We start from the raw sequence: 27,975 nt of genomic DNA, 5'->3' as shown, positions 1-27,975 counted from the left end.
CTCTTTTGCCCAGGCCACGACATCAATGGGGCCCTCGAACCCTCGAACATAGACACGAGCATCTTGGAGGAGTACATCAGCAAGGAGGACTCCTCGGACATGTAAGTACCCTTCCCCCCAGGAGCCCCGGGACCGATCTCCCAGGGTCCAGGGCAGGCGATGAGTCGGTCCTCCGGGGTTGGAGGTCAGAGCCGAGGTCTAGCGCAGCCTCAGTTTGCTCATTTGGAAAATGGGATTAATCATCCTTCTTCATGAGACTGTTGAGAGGACGGTGTCTTAGGAGCCTTAGAAAGCTCCAGGCACGGGAGCCACACTTTCCTGAGAGGGAAGAGCCTCCTCTGGGCCAAGCTTTGGGAGGGACAAAATGAACATCTCCGGATCTGAGACACGCTGGAGGGAGGGAACCACAAACAAGAAATCTGTGCAAAAATACACAGAATATCTCTTAATGGGGAGGGGGGGCTGGAGAAAGGCCCCCCTCCCGTGGGAGCTCAGTCTTGAAGCTAGAGTTCCAAGGGGCAGGGTGGGAAAAGGACGGCATCCCTGGCCGTGCAAAGGCGTGGAGGTGGGAGATGACGTATTGTAACAAGGGAACGTGGTTTATCATCACGCACGTGCTAAGCATCAGCCAGGAACAAGCCTCTCTCGGCCTCAGTTTCCTCATCTGTACAATTTAGGCCCTGAGAGTGGGGGGATGGGAAGTCAGATGATGCCCTGTGCACAGGAGATGCTCCGCAGGTCTGTGTGTGTCGCCTTCGCGGCGCCCGGTAAATACAAGTCTCCGTATTATCGTTAGGGGGCAGATAGTCCTAAGCGAGGAGTCGTTAATTATTATTATTATTATCATTACGGTTTATTAAGCTGGGCCAAAAGTCAAAAATGGAACAGCGTCCCCCCACAGGACACGGGTAATGAATGTTTGCTGCCCGACTGGTGAAAGTCACTGACTCGAGGACATTCTGACGGTACCCGGGCAGGAAAGAGTCTATTCTTGGGTTGGGCTTTGCTGAGGCAGTTGGGGTCAAGTGACTTGCCCAGGGTCACACAGGCAGGGCTTGATTGATTTGCACTCAGGTCCTCCTGACTTCAGGGCTGGGGCTCTATCCATTGCGCCACCCAACTGCCCCGATAGAATATATTCTATACAAAGTAATTGGCGTACTGGAGGAGACCAGGAAAGGCTTCCTTGGGGAAGCGGCCCTTCAGCAGGGGGCCAGAAATGGCGCCAGAGTGGAAAGCACTAGAGTCGGGAAGGCTCATCATCCCGAGTGCGAATCCATCCTCAGACACTCCAGGCCGTGTGCCTCAGTTTCCTCATCTGTAAAATGAGCGGGACAAAGAAATAGGCAGCCCACTCCGTCATCTTTGCCCAAAAATCCAAATGTGACTGAAAAGGACTAAACCACATAAGATCCTGAGAAGTGGGGGGCAGGAGCGGGGATGGGGGGAGAGACGGGTACCCAGGATCCTCTGGGCAAGAAATGAACCAATTCCTGGTCAATTTGGCCAGGCCGCAGGGCATTTGAAGGAGGCTGGGGGGGGAGGAGCTCCCCTCTGTGCCAGGCTGGGCAGTCTGGGGTTATCCAGGAAGAATATCGGGAAAATATCGGGTTATTCCAGGAAAAACAGGGAAACGCCAACAGAGCCCCACTCTGCGCCTCTAAGGTGTCTGGGCAAGGGGGGCCCATTTCCTTGGGGTGGTCCTAACTGAACCACCTTCTTCACCTGGGGCTGGTTAAGGAAAATGCTTTGCAAACTTGGAAACCCTGAGGGAGTGAGGGGGGATACATCTTTAAGTAACACCTACTGTGTGCCAGCCACCATGCTAAATGGGTTTTTTTAAACAAATATTAACAAAAATAATAAATTTTTAACAAATATTAACAAAAACAAATAAACAAAAATTGAATTTGACCCTCCCACCAATCCTGAGGGGGGGGTGATGTTGATATCCCCATTTTACAGTTGAGGAAACTGAGGCAGACAAAGGAAAAGTGTCTGAGTCCGGGTCACACAGTGAGGCTAGATTTGAACTCAGATCTCCCTGCACTCTAGCTGCTGCACCCCCAGCAGCCCCTTCTCTCTGCAGACGGCCCATATTCTTGATCGGCAGTCCACGCTGTGCTAACAAAGGGGCGGGATCTGTAGCCCAGGGGCCCGCGGTAGAGGGAAAACCCAGTCCATGAGCGGTCCATGCATTTATTAAGCGCCAGGCGCTGGGCTGGGCTGCACATTTATAGAAATAACTGACATAAAGCGAGCGGGAGGGACTCTCACACGGAAGGCCAGACCCCCACCCCCACCCCCCGTGGCGCTCTGGAGGGAGCCGTGTTCGAAGAGGAAGCGATGTCGGGGCCGCTGAGAAGGAGGCAGGTTCTTTGTCCATTCTGAAATTGTTGGGGACGGGAGGGCCTGTGGCTGTAGCTTCCGGGGACCCGCCCAGCCTCCTCTCAGAGCCTCCAGCTCTCCCTGGGGCTCAGCACTGCGGCCTCACTTTGCTTCTCTGTACAATGGGAACGGGCCCTTAGGCTGCCCTCCCTGAGCGGAGGCTGGGCCGTGGCAGGTGGAGGCAGAGCTGGGGGCCTGAGGTCAGGCAGTGGGGTCAGCGCCTCAGTCAGTGCCACAGGACTCAGGATTAGAACTCGGGACTCTGGCCCGGACTTGGGCCCTGACTGCCCTGCTTCGGGCTGGGGACGGTCCCACCCCCGTTATCGCCATCCCTATGGGGCCATGGCCGCGGCAGCCACTTAGGAAAGGCGCCAGTCCCCGACGCCCCTCGGCGGGGGCGCTGCCAGGATGCCCGTTTTGCGGCCGGGACTCGGGGCCGGGAGAGCGAGGTTCTGGGACTGGTCCAAGATGGCGGCGCCGGCCCAGAATCCCGCCCCTCCCTGAACCCTTTGCTTCTGCCCACAGCTGCTTCCCCGATATCCCTGCTCCTGCCGCCTACCCGCACAGCCAGTCCTCCGGATCCTCGGGCAGTGGCCACCACCTGAGCCCGCCGGCGGCCCGCCACGGCCCCCTCCCGCCCCCGCCCTGCGGGCCCGGCTTCGGTGCCCACCTCAACGTCAACAACAACAATGGCCTGGCGGGGCCCAGAGGCCTGGCGGGGCCCTGCCTGAGCGGGGGCTCGGGGCCGCCCATCAAATCGGAGCCTAAGGCAGCCTATGCCCCAGGGTGAGTGAGGGCGGGGCTGGGCCGGGGCAGGAGGGGCAGGGAGCCCCCGGGAGCCGCATTTGTGCAGGGAGTGGGCAGGAGAGGAGGCCTCAGCTGCCCCCTCTGTGAAATGGGCACCCTTCCAGCTGAGCGGGCCAGAAGCGCCGCCCCCCACCTAGAACGTCAGGGTCACAGACACCCCGGGAGCCTTCCCTGTGGCCGTGCGTGATGTCAAGAGCCACGTGTCCCCGGACACACTGCCGCCCTCCCCCCACCAAGAAGCTGGACGCTCGCATCCTTCGTTCTCGGCTCTGAGCCACCTCCCGGCCCCGACATCCCATGTCCTAACAAGGGCCTGACAGGCCATGTTCTAGGTCCCTCCCGGCTCTGACAGGCTGAGTTCTAAAGTCCCTCCTAGCTTGAGAGAACTGGCTTTGGATTCAGGGGTCCTGGGGGAAGGAGAAGCCCCCCCTCCCTCTTCTGCTTGTCCAGGGGGCAGAATCTGGGGCTGGGGGCTCACAGACAGGCTTGGAGTTGGGAGAGTGGGCCCAGGTGTGGTGGGCTGCCCAGAGAGGAGGTCCTCCTCCTCACGCCCCTCCGGGAGGGACAAGAGGGAAGAGGGGGCCGGGAGGACTGGCTGCTCTCAGGTTCTGTGCCACTGGTTCCTTCCTGGCGCCATCTTGGGCATCACCACCAAAGCTAGCATTTCCATAAGGCTGAAAGGGTTGTAAAGGGTTTCACAGATGTCTCATGTGAGGTGGGTGCTGGGATGATCCCCATTTCACAGGTGAAGAAACTGAGGCAGACTGAGGTTAAATGACTTGACCAGTAAGGGGCTGAGGCTGGATTTGAAGTTGGACTAGAGCCCTTTCCATTCTGCCATCTACCTTTCTCTCAACCTCATAACCTTTCCAAGTCTTGGTCTCCTCCTTTCCAAAATGAGGGAGTTGGGCTGGAGGGTCTGGGAGGACCCGCTCTTTGGCCCTTACATACTGAGGTTCTCTCATCGGCAGGTCCCCCCACGTACCATGACTTCTTCCAGGGGTGCAACGCCCCCACACGCACCCATCCTCACCCTGCCCAGCACAAGGCACCAGGGGCATCATGGGAGCAGTCTGGTACCGCGATGGGCCATAGGTCTCTTGGCTTCCTTTTTGGGGTTGGGCTCCCCAAATCCCACCCTGTGAAGGCTGGAGCCCCAACTTGCCTCAGCTCAGCCTCCCAGTCAGGGAAAGCGCTCGAATCTTCACTGGCTGCCACTGGCCAAAGTGAGCTGTAGGGCGGCCCTTCTGGGGCCAAGGAAAAGGGGAAGGGCCTACCTGGGCAAGAGGCCCTTCCCTCCCCTTAAAAGGAAAGGGCTCTGGGACCTGGTTCCTTTGGGCCTAGGTTTTACTTCCTTTTTGGGTTGGGCCCCCAAATCCCCTGGGGCTAGCCCCAAAGCCCATACCCCAGTCAAAAGGTCCTCTTTTGGTTGCCCTCCAAAATGTGAGGCCCCTTTAGAAGGGGGAAGGACCTTATTGGGCCCTGGTTCCATTAAAAGGGAGGCCACAGGAACCGTTCTTTGGCCTTTCATTTCTTCTTTTAGAAAAGGGATTAAAATTCATTTTCCATTCAAAGGCCTTTTTTTTAATCTCCCTTTAATGGGCCCCAATAAGGGACTGTTGTTTTCCTTTCTTTCATGTGCCTGACCCCCAATTGGGTTTTATTTTTGTGGGTTCCATTTCCTTCCCAGGGATTTAAAACAAATTCCAAGTCTTTAGGCCCATTAGGTTCCCTCCCTGTTTGGGCCCCATTTAGGGTTCCCCGACCCCCTCCCTCCCTTTTTTAGGGTTTTTCCATTTTCCTTCCTTCCTCTTGGGATTTCCAAAAAGGGATTTCCAAAGTTTGAACCATTCCCTTCCGCCCTCCCTCACCCCAATCCCGGGTCCCCAAAGAACCCCCCCCTTTTTTGGCAATTAACTTTTCCCCCCCCTTTCCCTTCCTTTGGTTTTCAAGTGCCACCCCCCTGGTCTCAATCCCAATCCCGAATCAATAGGCCCGGGGAAAGCAATTCCCACCCCCCTGTTGTCGGGCCTTGGGCCCCAGGAACTCGGAGTCACCATTTGGATGGCTTTATTTCCTCCCCAGCCGGGCCAGGCTTTTGCCCGACACGTGGGGGTACCCGGAAAATATCCAAAGGGGGACACTGTGGGAACGTCAGGAGGCAGAAGGGCCCCCCTTGGGAGGCCACTCAGCCCAACCTATAGCTGACCGGGGGAATCTCTCGACCATAGCTGCTCCAATATCTGCTCCAGTGACGGGGAGCTCGCTCGCTCCCTCCGAAAGCCCCTCAGCCCACTTGGGCATCCCCGAAAGGTTCAGACACAGACGGTAGAGCCTTGATGAGTTCTGATGGGAACTAGAGGTTCAGGGAGGGGGGCATTAGGGAGGAGACCCCCAGTATTGGCCACAGCCCCCCTCGGTGGAGCCGGGGGATGGACCAGAGGCCTCTGGAGACAAGAGCGCCTCCAGTCATCCTCTGCCAGCAAGGGCCCCGATTCAGTCCCCGTGTGGAGTGACCACTGGGCCACCGGGACAGATGCAGGTTGTCCCCTGGCATCCTTGCTCTACATCCTCGGTCTACTTCCCTGTGGAGCTGCTCAGCACGGCAGTGATGTAGACAGATGGCACTGCCCACGGGCATCGGGCTGTGTCCACCGAAGTAACCAGGGACTAAGATTTGCAAAGCCCTTTACAGAGATTCTCACCCTGGGAGGTGGACGCTCCCATTTTACAGATAGGAAAACTGAGGCAGATGAGGGGCACGTAATTCATAAGCATCTGAGGAGGGATTTGAAGGTCCAGCTGCTTCTAAAAATGACGGCCCCAACATGGAAGGAGGCCGGTGGGATTGGCTTAAGAAAGCTCCCCAGGGAGGAGGACCTGGGTTCAAGGACAGAGACCTGGGACTCTCAGTGCTGCCCTCCCAGGGAAGTCGGGGAACAAGTATCCTGAGGAAGGGCAGCATCCTGGACCCAGCGAGGCGTCCTGAGCACCCGCTGACCCAGGGCTTCTGTCTCTGTGAGGGGGAAGCTGAGGAGAAGTGGGCGAGCGAGGGAGACCCTCGCCTGCGCTCCCTGTGGACACACTGTGTGTTCAAGAGGCCCCGGGCTGGCCCCACAGTCCCTCTGCCCCCTGGCTGCAGGCTCTGGTGAGGGGGAGGCAGGGAGGCCAGAGCCAAGAAAGAGCTAACAGCTGGAACCCCTTCGAGGGCTGGGCAGTGAGATGAGGTGGGGACGCTCCCAAGACGCCATCCTGGCCAGAGCCCGGACAAGGACCCTGTCCCCCAGAATGCCCCAGGTCCATTCCTACCTATGACCTGCTCTCCACTCTGGGAACTGGGCTGTGAGCAAGGCCTTGCCCGCTCTCTCTGCCTGGTCTCTGCCCACCCTGAGGGCCCCCTCCACTCTCTCTGCCTGGCCTGAAGGCCCTTGCCTGCTCTTTCTGCCCAGTCTCTGCCCGGCCTGAGGGCCCCTGTCCATTCTTTCTGCCCAGTCTTTGACCGGCCTGAGGGCCCCCTCCACTCTCTCTGCCTAGCCTTAAGGCCCTTGCCTGCTCTTTCTGCCCAGTCTCTGCCCGGCCTGAGGGCCCCTGCCCGTTCTCTCTGCCTGCTCCCTCTGCCCGGCCTGAGGGCCCCAAGTCCCTGCTTAGCTTGGGGAGAAGCTGAGCAAGGGCCCCTTGCTGCAGAGGTGCGCCCGTCATGGCCCCCCTCCCCCCCGTCCTCCCACTGTTCCAGGAGGGCTTTGCTGGGTACATCATGACCTTTCTGGGTTCACATTTTTCCTCTGAGCCGCTGATAAAAAGGAGAACCCTCCTTTCTCCTCCCCTCCCCCCGCAGGAGCCGGGCGGCCCGCCACCTGGGCACCACACCTGCCCCTCCCTCGCCTCCCCCAGATCCCGCCTCCTCCTGGCCAGGGGCAGAGCGGAAGGGGCTCCGCAGGCCGGGTGCCGCCCCCCAGGCTTCTGGCAGAAATGGGGAGCAGGGGCGTGGCTGACTGGAAGGCCGAGTGCAGTTCTGGCTTGGGGGGGGAGGGGGAAGTGGGACATCCCGTCAGGGAGGGTCGGCCTGCCCGGTAGCCTCCCATCCGTCCACACTCCTGGGAGGCCCGAGGGACTCTGGGCCCTGGGTGGGATCCACAGGAGTGAGCTGGAGAAGCCCCCCCTGCCCCTGCAAACCCAGAGCTCCTCCTTCCCAATGCCCCCCAAGGCCCTCCCAGAGACCATGCTCCCTCCTGCCAAGGAGAGGTCAAGCCAGGTCAACATGCATTTATTAAGCACTTACTGTGCCCCCTGACGTGTGCTAACCCCCACATACACAGAAAGGCTTTGCCCTCAGGGAGCTTCCATTCTGGATGGACACGGTGTAAATGTCTCCCCTGACAGCCGTGGAGACCCTGGCGGGGGGGTGGTGGAAAGAGGGGAAGCCCCCCTAGGAAGGGGGAGGCTGGGGAAGCCTCCCTAGCACAGGGAGGCCGGGGAATCCCCCCATGCACCGGAAGGGGGCAGAGGCAGCCTCCGGCCAGTCTTCCCCTCGGGCCCATGGCACCCTAAGGGCCCCATGGGGGCAGGCGGGGAGTAAGGGTCCTGGCTGGAGGCCGGCCCGGAGCTCTGTGGGCAGCGCTTCTGGGTCCCCTGCTTGCTCTCGGGCTTCTTCCTGAGCCCGGTTCCTCCAGGAGGAAAGGGGTGCCCGGGGGCGCTGCCAGTCTCGGGGGCTCGGAGAGCTTGGAGCCGCCCGGGGGGCGCCGGGTGCCCACGAGGCCCACACCGGACTCTTTCCCCACAGCGCCCTGCCCGACTCGCCTCCGGACTCGGGCTCCGAAGCCTATTCCCCCCAGCAGGTGAATGGTAAGTCCAGCGGGCACCTCCTCCCCCTCCGGCTTTTGGGAAAGTGGTTGGAGCTGCGTTATCGGGGTGTGGGGGGAGGCGGGGGAGGGAGGCAGCCTCCTGCCGAACGTGGGGAGATTATCACTGGGCAAATAGTCCCTGGCTTTTGCCTATTGTTCGGGCTCTAGGTGGGGGTGGGGGGCACGGGCGGGCAGCAGCATCCAGCTCTGGCCCCAGAGGCTGCCTCTGCCTCCCCGAGATGCAGCCCGGCCTTCCTGGGCCGCCATGCACTCGCCCTTCGGCGGTAAGTGGGGGCCCGGCCCCCTGGGGGGCACGGGGCTGGGGGGGCCTATCCCAGCGGCCCAGGGGCCGGAGCCGGGCACCGGGGGCTTGGCCAGAGCGGGCGGTCCACAGCCTTCCTCCCTTCTTGGGGCTGGGAACTGCACCCTGGGAGGGAGGACAGGGCAGCTTGGGTGGGGGGGGGGGTTTCTTGTGCCCAGCCCCCCAGCCCTGGGGAGCGCACCTGGGAGAGGGTCTGGTGGGGGGTCTCGCACCCTGGCAGCGGCCTGCCCCCAGCCCTGGGGAGCCAGCCCTGAGGAGCACAGCTGGGAGAGGGGCTGGTGGGGAGGGGGCTTCTGCCCCGGCAGTGCCCTGCCCCACAGCCCTGGGAGCGCAGCTGGAAGAGGGCCTGATGGGGGTTCTCGCCCCCTGACCCGCAGCCCGGGGAGCGCAGCTGGGAGAGGGGTCAAGAGTTGTGTTTATCTTACCAGAAACATGCCTGGAATTCCTCTGGGGGGAACAAAGGGAGCTAGCCCCCCTCCCCAGCGCGGCCCTTCCACCCCAGGGGGAAGGGGAGGGGGGAGGGGAAGCAGCCTCCACAGCTGGGCCCGCCGGCAGGGGAAGGGGGATCCCGGGCTGGCCGAGGGCCGCGGCCCCCCGACCGTCCCCTCTCCCCACCCCCCAGTCCCGGGCAGAACTCCCGGCCTGCCGCCAGCTTTGAAAGTGCCCCCCGTGTCCCCCCGCTCTTCGCCCCTGCTCAGGGCCTCCTCAAGGGAACCCCTTGGCACGGCCGAGGGCCCAGGGCAGGCTCCCACCCGAGACCTGGGGAGCCGCGGGCCCATCGGCCTCCTCCCTCCTGGGCACCTCGATGGGGGGGCGCACCCCTGACTCCTGCTGCCGCAGCTTCTGCTGGGCAGGAACAGAGAGCTGGGGCGGGGCTCTGACCCCCGCGCTGAGAAATGGCCTTCTTGGGGTGCCCCTGGGGCGCGCACCGTGCCCGCGACCCTCCCCTCCCAGCTCCCGGCAGCCCCCGTGCCTGGCGCCCCGGCCAAAAACGCAGGGGCCGGGGGTGGGGAGAGGGCCCACGGAGCACCGAGGAGGGGTCCGGGCGGTGGCAGGGCGAGGAATGCCCCCGGCTCCTCTTCTCTAACCAGCCCCCTTCCCCCTCTCTCCTCGCCTGAAGACCCTCACCTCCTGCGAACAATGACCCCCGAGAACATGTGCCACGTCAGCATCCCCTCCCGCCTGGAGCACCCCCCTCCTCCGCCTCCACCCACCCACCTGGCCGGCCCTCCCCCCCCGCCCCCCCACCTCCCGGGCCCGCCCTCCTCCCCCCCACACCCCGTCCTGGGGATCTGTCGAACCCCTCTGGGCCCCCGCCATGGGGCAGGCCGTGGCCCCCGGAGACCTGCACCATGCCCAGCAATCGCAGATGCTTCACCAGCTGCTGCAGCAGCATGGGGCCGAGTAAGTACCCTCCCGACTCCCTGGGGGGCAGAGCAAGGGGGGGTGACAAGGAGGGGGGCCGCCCCCCTGAGGATGGCCTTTGGGGGGGGGGTGGAGCCGGTCGGGCCTCGGGAGGTAAAGGGGACGGAGCCGTCATTCAGGCTTGGCTTCAAGGCCGAGACCCCGGGTGCCAAGGGGAAAGGATCAAAAACCGGGCTGGCCAAACCCGGAAGGCCCCTAATCCCACCCAAGGTTTGGGGGCCGGGTTCCCGGGTTCCTGATGAGAATCCGGGGATGGCTCAAGGCACAAAATCAAGGGCAGTTACCAGGGGCCCTCTTGTGACAGGGCGACAGTGATCCATGGCCACGGGATCTTATGGATCTCGAAACATATTAAAAATGACCCATCATGCTGTGATTATGTATAATCTTATCACTGTTATTATACTGAATGATACAATGTATCTTAAAACTTTTAAAAGGTAACAATTAGGTTTATTATGTCTAATTATTATATATACCATATGATACAATATATATATATATATATCTCAAAATATTTTAAAAAGTAACCCATTGTGCTTATTATGTATAATTATATCATATTATATATACTGTATGATACAATATATATCTTAAAATATTTTTAAAGCAACCAGTTTTGCTTGTTATTATGTATAATTATAGAATTGTTATGTACGGTACCATATAAATGGTATGATACCATGTAAACATATATATATATATATATATATATATATATATGTATATATAAAAGATATATATCTTAAAATCTTTTAACATACATAATGTATTTTAATATACATTATATAATAAATATACAAGCATATTGTGTATGAGTATATAATTATGTATACCATATTATACTATATATATATATTATCTCATATTGTATATATCTTAAATATTTTTAAAAGTAACCAATTATGCTTATTATGCATAATTCTATAATCATTATATGGACCATATGATACAATATAAATATATATTTTAATATAGACAATGTAATATACAGAACAAGCATATTGTGTATGATTATATAATTCTGCATACTATATTATATGACGTATATTATGTCATGCTATATAGATCTTAAAGTATTTTTTAAGTAACCAATTATGTTTATTATGTATAATTATATCATTAATATATATGCTTATGACAGGATATAAATATATATTTTAAAAGTAACCAGTTATATTTATTATGTATAATTATATATATATACTGTATGACAGGATATAATTATATATTTTAAATAGTTTTAAAAGTAACCAGTTATGCTTGTTTAAGATATAAATCTATATCTTAAATGTTTGAATAAACATATGTTTAATATACATAATATAATAAATATACACAATAACAAGCATATAAGGTATAATTATTCAATGATTATGAATACCATATTGTATGGTATAGATATTATATCACATTATCTATATCTTAAAATGTTTTCTAAAAAGTAACCAATTGTGCTTATTATATATAATTTTATATATATACTATAATGCGATATTATTATATATCTTAAAGTATTTTTTTAAAGTTTACGCCCCCCCCCATGGAGACCCCCCCCCAGGCTAATCTGAGCACATTTTACAGACAAGGGCACTGAGTCAGGCACGAGTCACAGGGTGCAGTCAGTGAGTCAGTCATAGACGGGGAGAGCAGTGTCACTTGTAGGGCCCCGCTCTGGCCACCTCTGGGCGCTCCCTCCCCAAGCAGGGGCCGAGGCGGCCTCCCGGCCATCCTGCTCTTCCTGGAATCCGCTTCTTGTCCGATGGCTCGTGAGCACCGACTCTGGGTGCGGCACAGACGCCCGCTGTGGGAGAGAAGCGTGGAGACAGGACCCCCCCCCCCCCACTTTGGGGAGCTTACAGCCAAATGCCTGTAACTGTTAGAGAGTGTGATGTTAGGAGCGTTAACCTCCCTGGCCGGAAATTTATCAGGTGATGTTGGGGAAGGCGGGTGTCCTGGTCATAGGCAAAAGTGTGGAGGTGGGAGATCAGGGGAGTAGAGCAGCTGCAGCAAAACCTGAGGCCATGCCAGGGAGTCGGGTGCGGGAACGGGGAGGCCGGGGCTCAAGTGCCCACCCCAGCAGCTCCGGGTCCGACTTCCTGCCAGGCTCCCCGTACACCCCTCCAAGAAGAGGAAGCACTCCGAATCACCCCCCAACACCCTCAACGCCCAGATGCTCAATGGGATGATAAAACAGGAGCCAGGTACGGTGGCCTCCCTGCCCCTCCATCCCGCCAGAGCCCCCACGCCGCCCTGGCATCAGCAAGGTCCCCTCTCGCCAGGACCGGGAGCCCTCCCCCTCAGCATCGCCAGAGTCCAGACGCCGCCCTGGCATCCGCAGGGGGCCCCCTCACCAGGTATGGTGCTCACCAGGGGCACATGGACTTGGGCGGTCAGAGGGATCGGAGCGTGCAGAGGGCGGGCATCGCCAGGTTGGCATATGGGCAGGATGTGCCCAGCGGGCGAGAGGGAAGGGGACGGCCCGGTCCTGGGGCAAGGCCAAGCCCGAGTGCGCCCTCCTTCCCCAGGCCTCATGCAGGACAACGAGAGCCTGAACGGCTCCTACCTGGACCCCAATTACCAGTCTATCAAGTGGCAGCCGCACCAGCAGAACAAGTGGGCAGCGCTCTATGACGCCAACTACAAGGAGCTGTGAGTGCCTGGGGGACTGGACCTGGGGGGCCTTGGGCACAGGGGCCCTGTAGCTGGAAGGGCCAGAGAGGGAATCCGGGGCAAGGAGGACCATGGGGGGTCATGGGGCTGGGGTGTGGGGCAGCAGGGGCCTGGGACTAGGGAGCTCCCTTCCTCCCTGAGGCCTGGGGGGCCTCTGCCTCCCCCCAGAGAAGTGTTGGGAAAAGGCCAGCAGGGAGGGGGAAAGAAGAGGAGGAGGAGGAGGAGGAGGAAGAGGAGGAGGAGGAGGAGGAGGAGGAGGAGAGCAGCTCTGGGGGCCAGGCTCTGGAAGGTGCAGTTTGGGGCAGACATGATTGGCCCACTCCCCTCCTCCCTACATTCCAGAAAAGTGACAGGAAGTTGGCTGCAGAGGGTAAGGAGGGTCTGCCAGGAGCCCATGATCTCCTACAGCGCCCCCTACCCCCTGCCACAGTGGGTGGGAGCTCCGGGTCCTGGGGCTTGGCCAACTGCTCCTCCCTCCTTCTCCTCCTCTCCTCTTCCTCCTCTTCCTCCCCCTTTTCTTCCCCTCCTCTCCTTCCCCTTCTTTTTCCTCCCTGTCTTCCCCTTTTTCCTTCTTCTCTTCCTTCTTTCTCCTTCCCCTCCTTTTCCTCATCCTCCTCTGTTCCTTCGCTCCTTTTCCTTTCTTTCCCTCTTCCTCCTTTTTCCCCTTCTTTCCTCTTCCTCCTCCTCCTCTTCCTCCCTTCACCCTTCCTCTTCCCCTCCTCCTCCTTCTTTTTCTTCCCTCCCTTCCCTCTTCATTGTTCCTCTCCCCCCTCCTCCCTTCCCTTCCAGGTAGAACACTGACTGCCCTCAGCCCTGAGCAGGGTCCTCGCCAGAGCTCTTCTCCAGCCTGGGGAGGGCGGCACAGAGAGCAGCTGTGCTGGGGGGTACTTTAGGACCTCTAGCGGACAGACAGGGGAGTGCAGGGCCCTGAGGCCGAGCTCTGGTCTTTCTGTACTTTGGGTCACGCTGCCCCGAGAGGGAGGGAGGCAGATAGCTCCATCTGCAGGTGACAGAGGGGGAAACTGAGTCCCATGCTGGCAGCCTTTAGAGCAGTAGTTTAGAGGTCAGTGGTCCGGGCCTTGTCTTTCCGGGGAAGAGGGCGTCTCCTAGGCCCCCACCGCACTCAGCAGCCTCCACCTGGTCCAGAGTGCCATTGCTGAGACTCCCGGGGGTTCTCGAGCTCTCTGCTATTGGGGGGGTGGGGAATGGGCAGGGGCTGAGCAGACTCCTGGGCTGCTGTCCGGCTCCTCTGGAGCGTCCAGGTTAGGGACTCTCTGCAGGGCTGAAGAAGTGCCCCCCCCCCAGCCAGGACGGGCTGTGGAGATGGGGTGGGGGGGGAATCTGGGGCTGGGCAGAGGGGCCTGTGGGCCGATCGCTACCGCATAGTTTCGGGCCGTCTCCAAGGCAACGCGCTGTCAGCCAGAGCTGAGGCTCCCCAGATGGCGGGCTCTCCCCCAAGGCCTGGGCCCCGCATGCCGGGAAGGGGCCGTGCTGGGGCTCCAGGTGGTTCTGATTTGCCCGGGGAGCTGGGGGGGGCCTCCTGCTCCCCCTTCCCAACACCTTCTCCAGGGCCCACAGCTCCTGCTGAGCAGCGGTCACTGCCTGAGCCCCCAGCGGCGTGGCGGGACCTTCCCGGCCACACCAGGCTGCCCGACTGCCTACAAGACAGTGTCCGAGGCAAGGGGCAAAGGCCTCTGGACAGGAGTCCCGCGGGCCTGGCCTTGACCCCTCTGAGCCTCAGCACCTCGGTCTTTCAAATGGGCCCTGCAGCATCGCTCTGGGACCCTCAGGAGTCTGTAAAGCCAGAAAGCTAGGAGTGCCGCCTGTGCGGGGCAGAGGGGGGGTGCCCTGTGCCGGCGTGGCCCTCGTCCCTGACTCTGTGAGCCCGCTGGGAGTGTTCTGGGCAGAGGTGCTGCGGTGGCGGCCACTTCCTTCCCCAGCTTGTTTCCCAGAAGGGGAAACTGAGGCAAGCTGGGTGAAGGGACCTGCCCAAGGTCACCCAGCTCGTGAGGGTCTGAGGCTGGATTTGAACTCAGGGAGAGGAGTGTTCCTGACTCCAGCATTGTGTGCACCATGGTGCCCCCTAGCTTCCCAGGGCAGGACTGAGGCAGCATCCCCACTCCAGGCCCAGCACTCTGTGCCCCGTGGCGCCCCCTAGCTGCCCACGGCAGGACTGAGGCAGGATCCCCACTCCAGGCCCAGCACTCTGTGCCCCGTGGCGCCCCCTAGCTGCCCACGGCAGGACTGAGGCAGGATCCCCACTCCAGGCCCAGCACTCTGTGCCCCATGGCGCCCTCTAGCTGTAGAACTCCTAGCAGAACTCGGGGAGCCCGAGTTCTGGGGGACCCTTCCCTGCCTGAAAGGGTGCTGCCGCCAGGGCCAAGGTTGAGGGCTCTGTGAGCCTCAATGGGCTCCCTAACGGGGCTGAGGGCCTGGTCAGATTGGGGCAGAGCCGCTTACCCGAGGGCGACCACGCTGCCTCCAAGAGTCTGCGTGAGCCCCTGACGGGCTGGGAGGAGTCCCACCCTGAGCACAGCACCCATCTTTGCCCCCCCCCCCAGACCCATGCTCACTTACCGGGTGGACGCCGACAAGGGCTTCAATTTCTCCGTGGGCGACGATGCCTTCGTGTGCCAGAAGAAGAACCACTTCCAGGTGACGGTGTACATCGGCATGCTTGGGGAGCCCAAGTACGTCAAGACCCCCGAGGGTCTGAAGCCCCTGGACTGCTTCTACCTGAAGCTGCATGGAGTCAAGGCAGGTTTGGGGCTGGGTTGGCCGGTCAGCTGGGCCGTTAGTCACCATCCAGGTCTGGCTCTGAAGTTGTCTCTTACTGCCTGGGTCTCGTCCCTTCTGGGACTCGTTTCCCCAGCTATAAAATAAAGGAGTTGGACTAAGAATAACAGCTAGCGTGGAAATTGCACTTTACACTTGTGAGGCGCTTTACAAATACAATCTCATTTGATCTTCACAACAACCTTGGGAGGTAGGTGCTATTATTATTCCCCAATTTACAGATGAGGAAACTGAGGCAGACAAAATGAAGTGACTTGCCCAGGGTCACATAGCTAGTAAGTATCTGAGGCCAGATTTGAACTCGTGTTCTCTAGATGCCGCAGCAGGATCTCTACCCACTGCGTCACTTAGCTGCCCACTAGAAATACTGCCAATAAATAAATAATGAAGATTCAGTAAAAGTAATGAATAAAATTTTAATAAATTTAATATATAAAAATGACCACAGTTCATAAATAAATTCTAAAACAAATACATAATAAAGATTAACTATGTATAATGAATGAAATTTTAGTAAATTAGTAAATTCAATTCATAAAAATTACTAAAGCTCATAAATAAGTTCTAAAAAAATAAGTAATAAAGATTAAATATATAATGAATGAAATTTTAGTAAATTTAATATAATAAAATTACCAAAGGTCATAGAACACAAAAACAAATAATAAAGATTATATGTAATAAATTTAAAATATAAAAATACCAAATAAATAAAATTCTAAAAACAAATAATAGGTTAAGTGTATGTAATATGTAAAATTTTAATAAATTTAATATGTAAAAATTATCAAAGCTCATAGATAAATAGAATTCCAGAGCATACTCTTTTTATCCCATTTCTCCAAAACCAGATCCCGTTTGTGTTTGTGCTTGATTGTGAACAGAATTTGTGATGAATTTTTTTCCTTTGTAGAGTGGTATGAGTCAAGATTGAGGTCTACATATGGAAGAGGTTAGAAAGGGATTAGACAGGATGGGATGGTGGGAGATGTTCTAGGCTTGGATTCTATAGAGATCTGGAGACCATCTTTGTTTGACATTTATTACTTGAAAAAGATATTTTATCTCAGTTTCCTCATCTGTTGAGGAATACTTTGGCTTAGTTGGCAGGACACACAGTTTTGAGTCAGGAAGACATGATTTTGAGTTGTGTCTCAAATTCTTACAGTGTAACTCTGAGCAAGTCACAACCTATCAGCCTCAGTTTCCCCATTTGTTTACTGAAGGCTAATCTTTGCACTAACTTCGCAGAGTCATGTACATTATAAGGTAATATATTGTTAAGCGCTTTGCAAATATCTATATATGAAAGAACCATTATGAACTTACAGGGTTATCTTAAAGAAAGCAAATTTCAAATTATAAAGGGATATTAAAGTGTGGACACAAGTAATTCAGCAGCCCCGCTCCTCCAGGATGTCCTCCTTAAACTCTGCAGTCTCCTTCTCTCCCCCCACAGCTAGAGGCCTTGAATCAATCCATCAACATCGAACAGTCCCAGTCTGACCGAAGCAAGCGGCCCTTCAACCCTGTCACGTGAGTGCCAGCCCCCAAGGAAATGAGAGATGGAGGATGGGGGTGGAGGCAGACCCTCCTGGCTAGAAAGGTCCTCAACAACCCCCCCACTAATCCAATCCATTTCTGCATAGACCTGCCCTCTGTCACATCCCACCAAGGCATTATCCAAGCTCCCCTTCTGCACCTGCTTGCTCTGGAGGCTGCCCAGCTACTGAAATTTACCTCCCTGTAGTTTCTGTCCCATGGGGCCAAACAAAACAAGTATAATCCTTTTCTCCACTAGTAACCCTTTGGACCCTTAAAGAGTCATTCCCAGGCTTCTTAATGAATTTTGTAGGGTTTCTCCTGTTTTTTACTATCATTTCCACTTGGTTTCTATTAGTGCTGTATAGAAATGCTGATTCTGTTGATGAATTTCTTTTGTATCCTGATATTTTACTGAAGCTCCTGTTGTAGGTAGTAGTATCTTTGCTGATTCTCTGGAGTTTTCTAGGTAAACCATCATATCTGAAAATGGATACTTTTGTCTCGAATTTGCTGGCACTGCCTTTCTTAGTTTCCTTTTCTTCTTGTCTTACTGTTATTAACACTAAGTGCAAAAGTGACTAGTAAGAATGGGGATAAGAGGCTCTTGCCTAATCTTGCCCCCTCCCAGTGTTTCTCCGTAACCCTCAGGCCCTCTATCACCTGAGTTAGAATTCATTTTCTGGGTACATGGAGTCAGTGACTGTACAGGAGCCAGCTCCTCACCAGGACTGAGAACAAAATTTACTATCTGTTGTTGTCTAGTATCACGAGGGGAGCAGGGGAGGGGAAGCCCCCGGGCACAGTCCCCAGTCCCTCTCCTTGGCCAGGGCTGCCTCTCTGAGTGGCCCTGTCTCCTGCAGGGTCACACTGCCTCCAGAGCAAGTCACCAAGGTTACAGTGGGGCGCCTGCACTTCAGTGAGACCACAGCCAACAACATGCGCAAGAAAGGCAAACCCAATCCGGATCAGAGGTGAGCCTGGCCGGCCAAGCCGTGGGGGGAACTGGTGTGGGGACAGGAAGGGGGTGGAAGGAAGGGTGCTGATCCCCTTGATGTACACTGCAGGTACTTCATGCTGGTGGTAGCGCTGCAGGCACATGCGCAGAACCAGACGTATACGCTGGCTGCCCAGATTTCGGAGCGCATTATTGTCAGGGTAAGAGAGCCGTATCACGTGTCATCGGGGAACAGCCCGTCTTTCCCCACTGATAAATAGACCCCTCCCTTTGGGTTGTGTGTGGAACCACCAAGTCAATGTAGAAACTGTCAGAGCAGGGAGGGACCTTAACAGATAGAATGTCAGGGTTGAGATGGAGTGAGAACGTGGAATGTCAAAGCGGGGCAGGACCTCAGAACATGGAATATTAGAGCTGAGAGGGACCTTAGAACACAGAATGTCAGAGCTGGGAAGAACCTTAGAATACGGTGTCAGAGCTAGAAAGGACCTTAGAATGTGAAATATTAGAGATGGAAGAGACTTAGAACATAGAATATCAGAACTGGAAGGGATCTTAGAACATGGAACATCAGAGCAAGGAAAGACCTTAGAACATGAAATATTAGAGTGCGAGGAATCTTAAAAGAATATTTCAGAGCTGGGAGGGATTTTATAACATAAAATGTCAGAGCCGGGAAGGACTTTAGAACACAAAATCTCAGAGCTGGACGGGCCCTTAGAACGTGGAATGTCAGAGTTGGGAAGGATCTTAGAATGTGGACTTCAAAGCTGGAAGGAACCTTGGATCATCTGCTCTAACAGATTCCTCATTTTACAAAGCTGAAATCTGGGGTCCAGAGAAGCTCCTTCCCTAATTCTCTGGAGACAAAATTTGAATTCTTTTAGAGGGAACTTAAAAAACAAAGGCAAATTTAAAAAAAAAAAAAAAAAAAAAAAAACATCTCACAGGTAGATAAGGTTCTAGAGCACATGCTTTTTATCCCATTTCTCCAAAGTCTGGCTCCATCGTCTGGTCTGGCCCAGGGCCCTGAGCCCTCTCTTTGCAGCCCAGGCTCCATGGGTGGTCTGCCCCAGAAAGCCCTTCAGACATGGGCGTGAGCTAGCTGGGGGCTGGCGCTCCTACAGGCCCTGGAAGGCTCCTTGGTTCCTGCAGGCCCTGGAAGGCTTCTCAGTTCCTGAAGGCCCTGCTGTTTGCGGGGCCGGCCCCTTGCTTATCTCCACTGGGGCCACATCAGCCATGCCGTGCTGGCATTCCGCAGGCTCTGGCCTCTGGTCCCCTGGATGAGGAAGTCCCTAGGGAGGGATTCCCTCCTCCACAGCCGGTGGCATCCCACTGCATCCTGCAAGTAATCGCTGAATCCTCTCCCTCCAAAGCTGGTCTGGCTCTCTCCTCCCTAAGAATACTTCCCTGCCTTGCCTCGAGCCTGTGTTTCTCTGGCTTGGGGACTTTGCTAAGTCAGCAGGCAGATGGTCAGCAGCATTTATTAGACACTTACTGTGTGCCAAATGCTAGGCTTGGATTTGGAGCTACAGAGAAAGGCAGGAGAAGAAAGGGAGGAAGGAGAGACTGTGGGAGGAGGTGGAGGGAAGGGGGAGAGGGCTCAGGAGGCCCACCTGTCTCTTCCCCCACCCTCAGGCCTCCAACCCCGGCCAGTTTGAGAGCGACAGCGACGTCCTGTGGCAGCGGGCTCAGCTGCCGGACACCGTCTTCCATCACGGCCGCGTGGGCATCAACACGGACCGGCCGGATGAAGCTCTAGTCGTCCACGGCAACGTGAAGGTGATGGGCTCCCTCATGCACCCGTCAGACATCCGGGCCAAGGAGCACGTGCAGGAGGTGAGCCCCAGGCTGGGTGGGATGAGGATGTCTGGGTCCCCCAGATCCCTGCTCAGTTCCCCAGGGGGTGCTGGGGGGACATCCTGGGTTTCAGCCCCCCCAGGGTGGTGCTTGGGAGCATCCTGGGTCTCAGCCCCCTGGGTGGGTGCTGGGGGGGGGCGTCCTGGGTCTCAGCCTCCACCCCCGCCTCCAGGTGGACACCACCGAGCAGCTGAAAAGGATCTCGCGGATGCGGCTTGTGCACTACAGCTACAAACCCGAGTTCGCAGCCAGTGTGGGCATCGAGGCCTCCCCTGAGACCGGTAGGGAGCTGGCCCAGTGTGTGTCGGTGCCCGGGGATGGGGGAGGGGGGCACTGAGCTAGAGGAAGGAGCTAAATGCGAGTCCTGTGCCTCCAAGGACCAGTGTGACATTAGGCGAGCCATGGAAACCTGTAGAAGCCTCAATTTTTCTCTCAGTAAAATAGGAGTGGGCGAGGCGGTCTCTGAGCCCACCTCTAGCTCAGCATTTCGGCTCCTGTGCCTCGGGTTCCCCTCATGTTTCCTGCAGGTCGCCCCCTGCCCTCGTCACCAGGAGGGTGCCTTGGCGGGGTGCGTGGCGAGGAGCCAGCCCACAGTGGGCTCCCTGGTCCCCCCCTCAAAACCCTCCCCCTGGCACTCTCCCTTGGGCAGGGCTCATCGCCCAGGAGGTAAAGGAGATCCTCCCTGAGGCCGTGAAGGACACTGGCGATGTGGTCTTTGCCAACGGGAAGACCATTGAGAACTTTCTGGTCGTGAACAAGGTCAGCGGATGCCCGGCCTAGAGGGAGGGAGAGAGGAGGGAAGGAGGGAGGAGGGAAGGAGAAGGGAGGAGCGAAGGAAGGAGGGAGGGACCTCTCCCCAGTGCGGGCAGCCTGGGAGACCCTGGGCCCAACAGCGTCCTGGGGAGGGCTGACCTGGGCTCACTGGACCAAGGAGCATTCTCCGAGGGCCCGGCGTGGAATTACAGAGTCCTAAGGGGCCCTAAAGCAGAGAATGGCAAAGTCGGGAGGGGAACCTCAGAGCCGGGAGGAACCTTAGAAAGGAGAATGTTGGAGCTGGGAGGGAATCTAGAACTTTTTGTGTCAGGCCTGGAGGAGGCCCCAGAACCCGGGCCATGGCACAGGGTGTTGCCGGCCGTTGGCAGAGCGGAGCTCAGGCCCGCCGGGCTCCCTGCCGCACGCTCAGTCCCTGGGAGGGGGCGTTCGGGGCACGAGCTGCCGCCTCCCGGTGGGCAAGTCTGTAGGCGTGGCTTTGGCAGGAGCGCATCTTCATGGAGAACGTGGGGGCCGTGAAGGAGCTGTGCAAGCTGACGGACAACCTGGAGACGCGCATCGACGAGCTGGAGCGCTGGAGCCACAAGCTGGCCAAGCTGCGGCGGCTGGACAGCATGAAGTCCACGGGCAGCTCCGGGGCCTTCAGGTGGGCCTGGGTGGGGCAGCTGGGCCCGGGAGAGGGGTAGCCAGGCCTGGGCATGGGGTAGCTGGGCCCGAGGCTCCCTCTGACCCTCCCCTCTCCCCGCAGCCAAGCGGACAGCCAGTTCAGTCGAGCCGGGAGCGTCCCCCACAAGAAGCGTCCCCCGAAGGTGGCCAGCAAGGTGAGGGGCCTGGAAAGGAGGGAGCCTGGCCGTCCCGCCCTTCCCCTAGCCCACCGTCCCCCAGTAACCTCCTGTGAGATCCTCAGCTCCCCGTGTCCTGTGTCTAGGCCCCCTCCGTGGTCCCCAACCAGGCCTGCATCAGCCAGCGCTTCCTGCAAGGGACCATCATCGCCCTGGTAGTCGTCATGGCCTTCAGGTGACGGCCCCTCCCGGCCTTGGGCAGGGTGGTGGGACATCCCCGGATGTGACCAGCCTCTGGGCCAGCGGTGTGGGAACCCCCCAGTCTGGGGGCTGGCCTTGATCCGGGGGGATACATGGCCATGATCTGGGGGGCTGGCCCTGCTCTCGGGGGGGGGGGTGGCCCTGATCTTCCTGCCCAGGGTTTCTGTTGCTGGGGTTCTGAGGGAGGCTCCGGTCCTGGGGGGACTGTCTGAATTCCCCCAGTCACAGCCCTCACTGACCCAAGAGTTGGGGGGCCAGAGAGAGGGAGGAGGGCTGGGGCACAAAGGGAAGCGCGCACAGGCTGAAAGAAGGCCCCAGCAGCTGAGCTCCCTGTCTCTCTGTGCTCCCCAGTGTGGTGTCCATGTCTACACTGTATGTGCTGAGCCTTCGGAACGAGGAAGACCTAGTGGACATGGACGGGTGTGTCCCCGGGGGGGGGTCAGATTCTCTGGGCCCCACGAGCTGGGGCAGGGGCCGCTAGGGAGGCCGGTCTGGGGGAGGGCGGGGGAAGGGCGGCCCAGAACCCTCTCCTCAGGGGCGGGTCCCACATCTGTTTGCCGGGGCTGGGGGTGGCTCAGAAAGGGCCCCTGTGCTTGGGGGCTCTGGGGCCACAGCCAGCATTTCCTTGGCAGATGCATCACCCATGAGAGGGGGAAACTGAGGCCTGAGGGAGGGGGCAAAAAAGCTCCCGGAGCCCAGCTCGTTCTGCCTCTGGCCTCCCTGCCCTATCGGGCCGGGCCGCGGGGCCCGTGGGTGGCGGGGGTCGGTGCTGATGGGTGTTTCCTTTCTCCTCCTTGGCCTGTGTCCCCCCCACTCCCTCCTTAGCTCTTTTGCTGTGTCTACTTCCTGTCTTCTGGCCCTCCTCCGGCCCCGGGACCCCGGGGGGAGTGTGGCCCTGTGTCCATGGTACGTGACTGCCCTGCCTTCGGTGTATCCCCAGCCCCGGCAGGGCACCCCCCCCCGCCCCCCTCCCCCCCCCCCTGGTGCCCCCCCCCCCCCCCCGGCCCCCCCCCCCCCCCGGCCGCGACCAGCCCCCTGCCCCCGGACCCCCTCCCTCTCTTTCCTGACCTTCCTTGACTTGATGCTGGCCCCTTTGCTCTCTCTCTGTCGGGCCCATCAAGCTCAGCCCCGTGTTCCCTCGGCAGGTCGAGTCAGAGCTACGGGACCACCCAGCTCCGCCAGTCCCCGGCCTCCAGTGGCCCGCCCGACCCCCGGCCCTCCTCCCAGCCTGGTGCGTTCCCCCCCCCCCATGGGAAAGGGAGAAGGGAAGCCCGGAGTCCAAGGCCTGGGTGCAGGTTCGGGGGGCCCAGGGCGCCTGCCTGGAAAAATGGGGGTCAAAATCATCCCGCCTCCTAGCATTGTTGGAGGGCTCCAGTGAGATAGTGTTTGTAGAGTGCTGAGCTCAGCGCCCGGCACATAGTAGGGGCTTAATAAATGGTTTGGGGATGAAATGAGAGCAACTGTAAAGTGCTTAGCTCAGTGTCTGACACATAGTAGGGGCGTAATGTTGACGGAATGAAATGAGATAATCTTTGTACAGCCCTTAGCGCTGCGCCCGGCGTGCAGTAGGGGCTGTATACACGGCAGCTGTCCTTCTGTCACTCTGGGGCCCTGGGCTGACTCGTCTTGTCTCTCCTGCCTCATCCCACAGTCACCACCGGCCTCCCAGACTCCACCGGGCCTGTCCTGGTCCCTCACGTGGAGCTGTGCCCCAGCCCTCCCTGTCCAGTGGTTTGCTGCTCCCCGCCCACCCCGAGCCCCTCCTCCGCCCAGAGCCCAGCCCCCAGTCCCACTGCCAACCGCTCAGGTAGGGACCCTGGAGGGGGAGGGAGGGGGGAGGGCTGGCAGGGGGCGTAGGGCGGGCGCAGGAGGAGCCAGGATCCCCCGTCCCTCCTCAGTGCCCTCCGCCCGCCGGCCCCTCCCCACAGGCCCAAGCCAGACCTCGCTGCTGCCGGTCACCAGCATCAGAGCCAAGTCTTGGGGCCTTTCGGCCAATGGGATCGCCCACGCCAAGCCCCCCAAGAGCCTGGAGCCCCCGGCCAGCCCCTCGGCCCCCTTCACTGGAATGCAGGGCAAGGCCAAGAATAGCCCCAACCTGTCTATCCCTGCTCGTGCACGCCGAGGGGCGCCCCTGCTCAGCCCCGCCACGCCCCGGCCCACCGGGCCTGACAGCCCGCTGGGTAAGCTCGCACCTGCTAGCCAAGCCCCCTCCCACTGGACAAGCCCCTCCCCACTGGCCAAACCCCGCCCTGCCGGCCCCGCCCCGCCCACTGGACAAGCTCCTCCCCACTGGCCAAACCCCCGCCCGCTGGCCAAGCCTCCGCCCGCTGGCCGGCTTAAGCCCCCTCCCTGCTGGCCCCGCCCCGCCCACTGGACAAGCCCCTCCCCTCTGGCCAAGCCTGGGCCCATTTGACCACCTGCTTGGCTCTCCCTAGTTCCTCCGAGGGGTGATGGGTGGGGTGTTGGCCGGCCTCGGGGTCCCCGGGGAGTGGCCGAGGAGGGGCCTCCTGACCGCCCCTCCCCCTAAACCCACCTGGGGCTTCCTGCGCTCTCCCTGCAGGTGCTTGGCCCACCCTGAGCTCCATCCAGGTCCTGGAGAACGCCATGCCCATCACCGCCCAGTACTGTACCCCAGGTGATGCCTGCAGGTGAGCAGGGGGAAGACGGGAGATGGGGGGAGGGGCAGACCCCAGGGGGGAGGGGGCAGATGGGGGAGGAGCAGACCCCAGGGGGTTGGGGCGCCCCAGACGGGGCCAGGAGGGGGTGAGCAGGCCCCAGGCCGACATCCGTTCTCCCTCCAGGCCAGGGAACTTCACCTACAGCATCCCCATCAGCAGCAACACCCCCCTCCACCTCAGCCTGACCCTGCAGATGAAGTATGTTCTGGGGGTCCCCGGGGGGGGGGGAAGGGGGCGGGGCCCGGGACCGAGGGGAGGGGCCAGCACCCTCCTGCTCCCGCTGTCTTTCCCAGCTCCAGCTTCCCGGTCTCGGTGGCGTTCTGCAGCCTGAGGTCTCAGGAGAACCCGTGTGAGAAGGGCATTACCCCCCGCGGCCTCCCCATCCACGGCGATACCCAGGTGGGGCCCGGCCCGGAGGGGGGGACGGGGCCTGGGAAGCGAGGCGGCAAGCCCGACCCTCCGCGGGTGGGACCCGGAGATCCTTCCTCCGGGCCGTCTGCAAGCGCCTCTGAAGCACCTACTGTGCGCCCGGCCAGACGTTAGGGAGACCCAGGCAGAGGGGAGCCGCCCCTGCCCCCAGAAGCTTCAGTTCTGTAGGAGGGGAGCCAGAAGGGTCCGAGAGCGGGCGGCTGGGGCGGCTTGGGGCAGAGGGGAGTGATTGGCTGGACGGGAATGAGTGAGTGAAAGGGCACTTACTATGTGAGAAGCCTGGGCTAAGCCCTGGGGAGAGGAGCCCGAGGAGTCCAAGCCCCAAGGGCGTTGGTTGGGTCCCACTCTTAGGTGGGGGTTCTCTCGGCAGATCCTGGGGTGGTTCGCCATTTACTTCTCCAGCTCATTCTGCAGGTGGGGAAACTGAGGCAGCCCGGGCTGAGTGGCTCGCCCAGGGTCCCAGAGCTGGGAACTATGGGAGGTGAGATTCGAACTCGGGAAGACTCATCTCCCGACTCCCGTGCGGCTCTGTGCACTGTGGCGCCCCATGGCGGTCGCTGGGCTGCTCACTTTGTCTGCCTCAGTTTGCTCCGTTGTAGAGTGGTGGGGTGGGGGCTCGGGGGCTCCCCCTCATTCTCCCTGCCCCCTCCTTCCAGGGCACCTCCCACCAGTGGCCCTTGGCCATCCTGTCCTTCCAGGAGTTCACCTACCACTTCCGAGTGGCCCTGCTGGTGAGTGTCAGCCTGGAAACCCTCCTCTGGCCCCTCCCTGCCTCCCCCCCTTACCAAACACACGCTGGGGGGGTTGTTATCCAGACCCAAGGCCCACAAGAGGACCCCCCCAAGCCAAAAAGAGCCCTTCCCAGGTCTGGTAGACAGCAGGTGCCTAATTTGTGCCCTGAGCTGAGGGATGTGGGACAAGGGCCCACAGCTGGAGGCCCCCAGGGGCCCTCTTGGGGGGATGGGCAGGGCACAGGGAAGGGGAGCTCAGCCTCGCCCCCCTTCCCCCCAGGGTCAGGCCAACTGCAGCTCGGAGGCGCCCCCCCAGGGGGTCACGGACTACTTCTTCCACTTCTACCGCCTGTGTGACTGAGCTGGGCCCCGGCCCCGAGGGGCCCTCCCGGCGCCTCTTCTCCCACACTGGATGTGACCATGTTACACTGGAGGGGGGGGTGACCCTGCACCCCGCCCCCACCCTTGGGGCCGCCTCTGCCCGGCCCCCCTGACACTGGAGCTCTCAGGGCACACACTGGAGTGATGGCCGCACACTGAAGTGGGGGGGCCGCGCCAGCCTGGAGAAACTGGAAGTCCAGACACTGGAGTCACCGTCCCTGCCCCGCCCCCGCCTGCCCTGCCATGGTCCCCGAGAACTGGGGACCCGGAGGCCCGGCCTGGGCTGCCCCCCCAGCCCCCGTGCCCGTCCGGCTGCATTCTGGGCCCCCATCCTGCCCCACATGAGGTGCCTGGCCCTCTGGCACCCCCAGTCCCGGCCCCAGCCCTCGCAGCCTGAGGCTCTCCTGGGCTACTGGGATAGCTCGGGTGCCTCCTGGCCCTCTGGCGCCCCTGCCCGGGGGCTCTGGGGGCTGGGCGGCCTTGGTGCCCTGGTCCTGCCCGCCAGCTGTGAGGGCCGGGGCCCAATCGGACGGGAGGCGGGCCGCTGGACTTGAAGCCGGCCGCCCGGCACTCCCTGCTGTAGTGCAGCAAGCTTCTGGCCAGGGGTGCAGGGGGAGCGGGCCGGGGGGGCCGGGGACATAGGAGCTAATGACTAAAATGCACTTGGACCAGGGAAGACTTGGGCAGAAACAGGAGGGCCCCGGGGCCACGTTCTGCCCACCCGGTGCCTTCCACTGCCAAAGCCGTCCTCGGGCCTCCTCTGCCCCCCTCCCCCCACTGGCCCTCAGAAGGCCAGACGTGGGGGCTCGTGGCTGCTATGACGCTTCCCTCGCGAGCTCTCTGTGAGAACGGGGGTGGGGGGGAGGGGAGAGGACAGAGCCCCCTCTCTTCCCCACCGGGCGGGGCCTGGCCTGGGCCCCTCATCCGCCCCTCACACTTGGCTGACAGGAGGCCCGGCTGTTCCTCACGATGCCTTTGCACTTAGGGATCTCAGCCTTACCCAGAGAAAGGCAAAGTTTGGGGGCCTGGCCTCCAGCACGGAGTCCGGCCGGCCTCTCCTGGCATGGGCCTCCCTGCTGCAGGCCAGGGATGGACTCTAGGAAAGCGCCTGCCTTCTCTGTCCCGGACCTGGGACCAGCCCCACTTGGTGCCTTAAAGCCATTTCCCTAGTGCCAGAACTTCCCAGCCCACACCGGGAGGGGTCTCTCCCCCAGGAGAGACGGCTGCTTCGCCTTGGTCAGCCACCGGGGGCGGGGGCGGGGGTGACCAAGGGCTGGGCACAGAGGAAGTCCCCGGGGCCGAGAATTTTGGACCAAAGTTGCCTTATTCCCAAGGGGGAGAGCCCTCCATTCTGGTGCCAGGAGGTCCAGCCCCCTTGGCGGCCATGGGCGTCAGGCTACCCGATGGCTGCCATGTTTCTTTAGCTACTCCCCCTACCCCCTCCTGCTGTAAATAGGAATCCCCTCCCCACACTAACTGTCCGCTTGCTCTCACCGCCCCCCAGGCCTCCGGCCGTGCCCCGCTTAGCCGCCTGCCCCGTGTTAACCGCCCCGTGCCCCGCACCCTCCTCGCCTGGCTCCAGTTCGTATTTATATCGTGCTAAGTGTGCCGGGAGCGCCCTCTCACCGGGCCTGTCGGCTTCCCGTGGACCGTCCTTTTCCCGGAGGCAAATATACATATATAAATAAATCTATAAATACTGCTTTGTACCGGAGCCTGTGCCTTAGCTCTCCTTGCGGCCTCCGCAGCTGCCTCCTTCCCGTCCTGCCGGAGGGAACCCTCAGCCAGCCCAGCCGGGCCCGGCGGCTCCCTCGGATGTTTATAAAACATCTGATCCCTGGCCAGGAGCCCGGAGATGGCAAGGGAGGGCAGTGTCCTCGGGGGGTTGGGAGGATGGGACCAGGCACCAGGCAGCCCACTATCTGGTGGTCTCAGAGCTGGACCTCATGCTGCCCCTACTGCCAGTGCCCGCTGGGGTAGAAGGGGCCGGGTAGCCAGCGAAGGGCAGTGGGCACCAGGCTGCCCGGGAGGAGCCTGCCTTCCCCAGCAGCGTTTTTGTGGCTCTGCTCTTCTTGCCTCTCCCCAGGGCCCCCCTAAAAATATCCCCCAGTCTCTTCCCTCCACTTGGGGCCCTCCTCTCCAGGGCCTCCGATTCCCATCAGGAAAGCGGGTGCTCTCCGCTGGACACTGTAGCGCCTGGGTCATGCCCTAAGGGGGGGTGGGTGGAAGTGGAGGCAGGTGTGGTGGGCACGGGGCACAGAGGGCCAGGTTTGTCCCCTCCAGGTCGCCCCAAAGCTCCCTTTAGGGGCTGCCATGGGGCCACTCCCATA

General features: G+C 59.3%; 1 protein-coding gene across 1 annotated transcript; it reads left to right on the top strand.

Annotated features, from left to right (window-relative positions):
- MYRF (myelin regulatory factor) lies at positions 1–27,342 on the top strand (the record flags this gene model as incomplete). Its single annotated transcript, XM_031942018.1, is given in 27 exon segments — positions 1–101; positions 2,914–3,174; positions 7,976–8,037; positions 9,479–9,618; positions 9,620–9,762; positions 11,890–12,140; positions 12,312–12,435; positions 15,018–15,213; positions 16,712–16,788; positions 17,658–17,768; positions 17,862–17,952; positions 19,391–19,591; positions 19,785–19,893; positions 20,262–20,371; positions 20,869–21,029; positions 21,132–21,204; positions 21,312–21,400; positions 21,778–21,846; positions 22,252–22,332; positions 22,572–22,657; positions 23,078–23,233; positions 23,355–23,606; positions 23,987–24,074; positions 24,228–24,302; positions 24,398–24,503; positions 25,190–25,264; positions 25,545–27,342. Coding segments are annotated over 27 exon segments (3,369 nt in total), but the record flags the coding sequence as incomplete, so codon positions are not given.
- Positions 27,343–27,975: the final 633 nt, after the last annotated feature.

Source organism: Sarcophilus harrisii, chromosome 6 (genome assembly GCF_902635505.1).
Source record: "Sarcophilus harrisii chromosome 6, mSarHar1.11, whole genome shotgun sequence".
Classification (NCBI taxonomy): domain Eukaryota; kingdom Metazoa; phylum Chordata; class Mammalia; order Dasyuromorphia; family Dasyuridae; genus Sarcophilus; species Sarcophilus harrisii.
Note: the sequence above shows the minus strand (reverse complement) of the source record. Positions and strands in the feature narration are given on the sequence as shown.